This window comes from Oxyura jamaicensis, chromosome 3 (genome assembly GCF_011077185.1).
Source record: "Oxyura jamaicensis isolate SHBP4307 breed ruddy duck chromosome 3, BPBGC_Ojam_1.0, whole genome shotgun sequence".
NCBI classification, from domain to species: Eukaryota; Metazoa; Chordata; class Aves; order Anseriformes; family Anatidae; genus Oxyura; species Oxyura jamaicensis.
This window is the reverse complement of record NC_048895.1, coordinates 72,258,606-72,262,071: the sequence shown is the minus strand read 5'-3', so window position 1 is coordinate 72,262,071 and position 3,466 is coordinate 72,258,606. Positions and strand designations below refer to the sequence as shown.

Below are 3,466 nucleotides of genomic sequence, written 5' to 3'. Positions count from 1 at the left end.
CCTTCCTTCCTTCCTTCCTTCCTTCCTTCCTTCCTTCCTTCCTTCCTCCCTTCCTCCCTTCCTCCCTTCCTCCCTTCCTCCCTTCCTCCCTTCCTTCCTTCTCACAAAAGCCTCTCTGTTTTCTGGAAGCTGCGCATTTTTAAATGTTTGTCTCTTATTTAGTGTTCTCCCAAATTATTACAGCAAGAGAAGATGCTGTACAGTCATATGACAGGTTTATAGCTTCCGTGTTTTATATTTTTAAGTACATTTAAGTCCTTTCCCTGTTGTTACTGACTTCCACTTTGCCAATGGCACTGGTAGGCAACCAGGAGCTCAGTTAGGCTGAGAAGGGAAGGTTGATTTCTGTTCTTAAGAAAGCTTAGGGTTCAAGTATTTAATGCTATACCTTACCTCAGATGTTTTGTATCTTATCTTATGGAAAGACATGGATCAGCTTTTTCAGTTACAACTTTCTGTTTTATATTTTTCAGTATCAACTTCCCTATTCTTGTATTTGTTATGCATTCACAGGGAGGAGGAGTATTGTTTTAACAGCTCCCTCTCAGCCAGGATGTTGTTTTTGCTGAAACTAGCATACCCTGTTTTCCCCCCTCAATTACAGCTTATTAGGCAACCTGTAAAATACTCTTTGACATTTTCTAAGTACCATTTACATTTTTCTTCCTTCCCAGCTGACTTAGCTCAGAATTGTTTTCAGTGTTGTGAAATTACATCAACTGAAGCTACTTATCTGCATTGTGTTTGCCTTCAACAGATGTAATCAAATTATGAACATTTTTGCTTTTTATACCATTATTTCTTACTGTGATTCATTCCCTCTGCTAAGTCAAAAGTCTAGCCTAGAGTTTCACTGGTCTCTGATGCAATACTTTTTTAACAAGAAAATTAAGAGTGCTGTTTAGTGATTCTGAAGATACTTCAGTCCTGGCCACATGAGACTGCCAGCATATATCATTTGGATTAACATCTCCCACGAAGATGCATGTTTCTTTTTCCTACTATACATTATAGATGGTAGTTCAAGGAGCCAGTCGTCTGTTCCTCCATAAAAACTGCTGTTCTCTCACAGATAGCAACTAATACTCCATTTTGTGTTTTTCATGGTGGGAAATCAATCCATGAGATCATTTCTCTGTCATTTGTCACTAGTAAATAAATCATACTTTTTCTCTTTTCTGTTATAGGATGCAATTTCTCATCTCCTTCTGCCCACTAAACCTTTCTAAAGAGGTTATAACTAGTGATTTAGAGATTTCAATCACAAAAAAAAATCCCATCAAGTTTCAGCAATGCCATCTCTATTGAATTTATGCTCATAAATGAGCAATTCCAGTTCCTCTGTTTATTATCTAGGTTCCTCACATTAGTTTAAGTAGCTAAATAATTTTTCCTCATCATGTCCTTGGGCATTTGGGTTGGCGTTATTCACCAGAGCATGGTTTAGGGGCTAAGGGGGTTCTCATTTGTTTCCCCTTTCTACTTTTTACAAATGCTGATGCTGTCAGAGATCCCATGCTGGCAGCTGTGGGTCCCTTCCCCATTAAGGGAAAAGCAGCAGATTTTCCCCCAGCCCACTCAGGGTCTGCCTGCTCATTCAGAAACCTCAGAGAAGAACAGCCTCCTTCCTCAAACAAAGCCAGGAGACATTAAACACAACTCTAATACTACACCCAGGGTTCATGCTGGTACTGCTTGAAAAATTCTGTCTTTGAAGCCGTTTTATAGCTGCTCCTGTCTGCCTGTTATGAATTTGTGCCTGCAGGCTTTCTTAGGCATGCACAAGTGGTTTCTGTTGTTACTCTGGTTAATACTTGACAATGTGATGCTTTGCCTCTTCCTCCCCCCTGCCCAATAATAAATAAATAAATAAATAAATAAATAAATAAATAAATAAATAGATCACACTGCCACACGAGTAGTTTTGCACCTCAGAGGAGAGGAGACAGGAATTAACCTCTGAAGCCCATATCATTCTTTGTATGTTTCCATCTGCTGGCTGCTTCTCTTAGTTTTCACTGTTTTATAGGAAAAGTGTCACTAGAAATACTGGAGGCCAGTTAAAGGATAAAATTGTTTTATTGTGCATAAATTCAGTCTTTAACGAGTGTGGTTTTGTCCCTTGATTGTTAATGTTATACCAAATTTTATCAGGATGGTTGTCCTGCACAAATAGTCAAAGCTGCAGAAGCCCATGCTTCTTGGAATCAGTACCTCATCTGGTCTGAGATGTAGTGGACATTGAACGAGAACAGCTTTTGCAATCTTCTGTCAATGCCTTGTAAAATGGTTCTTTTACAGGATGTGCTTTAAAACAGGACCAATTATTCTTGCCGATTGTAATACAAATCGTAGTGTAATTAGTACTTAACGGCAATAATAAAAGAAAGTGAGAAAAATGGTGAAAGAAAAAGAGAGAAAAAGCAATTTATTCAAAGTAATTGCACTTCCACCTATTTATTTAATGTGTTTGCCACTTTGAAGTCTTGTCGTCCTGCCAATACAGTAGCACAATGTTCTACTTCTAGCCCTTTATATGTCTTCGCAGAATAAAAATCTCAGCCGCAGTATTCTCTGACTCTGAGGAGAAATGATTTCTTCCTAATCCAAATCTTCTAATGGCTCAGCATTTTGTGTTGAGAGATCTTACATCATCTTGGGAGATCAAAAAAGCAACTTTTCAGATGAGTGTCCTAAAGGAACCATTGTCTATACAGTCACTTTAAAAGCTGAGACTTCTTTTTCCTCCCACATCTGAAGCATTTTCTTACTTAGGAGATGTTTATTGCATTCTCTGTAACCACTTCTTACTCAGCTTGCTTAGCCCAATACAAACTCACATTTAATGACCTCCTTATTATTTCAAATGCCTCAAGAAACTTGATTTAATTCAAAGCCAATACTGCCACAAGGGTATTGCAGGTCTCAAAGATCTCCTTGCAAGTCTGCTGGAAGAAAGAAAAGGGGGGGGGGGGGGGAGGGGAAGGCAAAACAGAAAGCACTAGAAAATAGCCACCAAGAACAAAGGTACAGGCTGCACTAACAAGCGTGTCTGAATGAGATCCAGGACTTTATACTCTTTCATCAGTACTACATGGAGCTCAGGATTCCCAAATCCTCCAATATTTAAGGGCTTCTTTATGCTTTTGGATCTAAGTCTCCAGATCTATGGCTATGGAAACATGAAACAAGTGCAAATCGCTACAGTGCTAATTCCCAAAGTTGGCAGACTGGCTGAATCGATGGTGTTCCGAAAGCGTGAACTGCCTCACGCATTTCAATGGGCTGCTCGGTCTCATAATTGCGGACAGCCATTTGAATAAGGAGGTTTCCAGCTGTCTCATCAGTGGTCATGACACTAAAATCATTGAGATAATGTATCCTCTCTATATGCCAGTTGCTTTCAGGTAAGTGGTCAAAGCCTTCCAGGTTCATCCATCACAATTCCTATGGCATATGAATGAAC

General features: G+C 39.4%; 1 protein-coding gene across 1 annotated transcript in view; it reads left to right on the top strand.

Annotated features, from left to right (window-relative positions):
- QRSL1 (glutaminyl-tRNA amidotransferase subunit QRSL1) overlaps positions 1–2,969 on the top strand; it is a 23,668-nt gene extending 20,699 nt beyond the window's left edge. The window contains exons 11-12 of the mRNA XM_035321414.1: positions 163–240; positions 1,494–2,969. Coding sequence (XP_035177305.1) covers positions 163–240; positions 1,494–1,699 — 284 coding nt within the window. The 3' untranslated portion in view covers positions 1,700–2,969. The remainder of the gene's footprint in view (positions 1–162; positions 241–1,493) is intronic.
- The last annotated feature ends 497 nt before the right edge of the window (positions 2,970–3,466 follow it).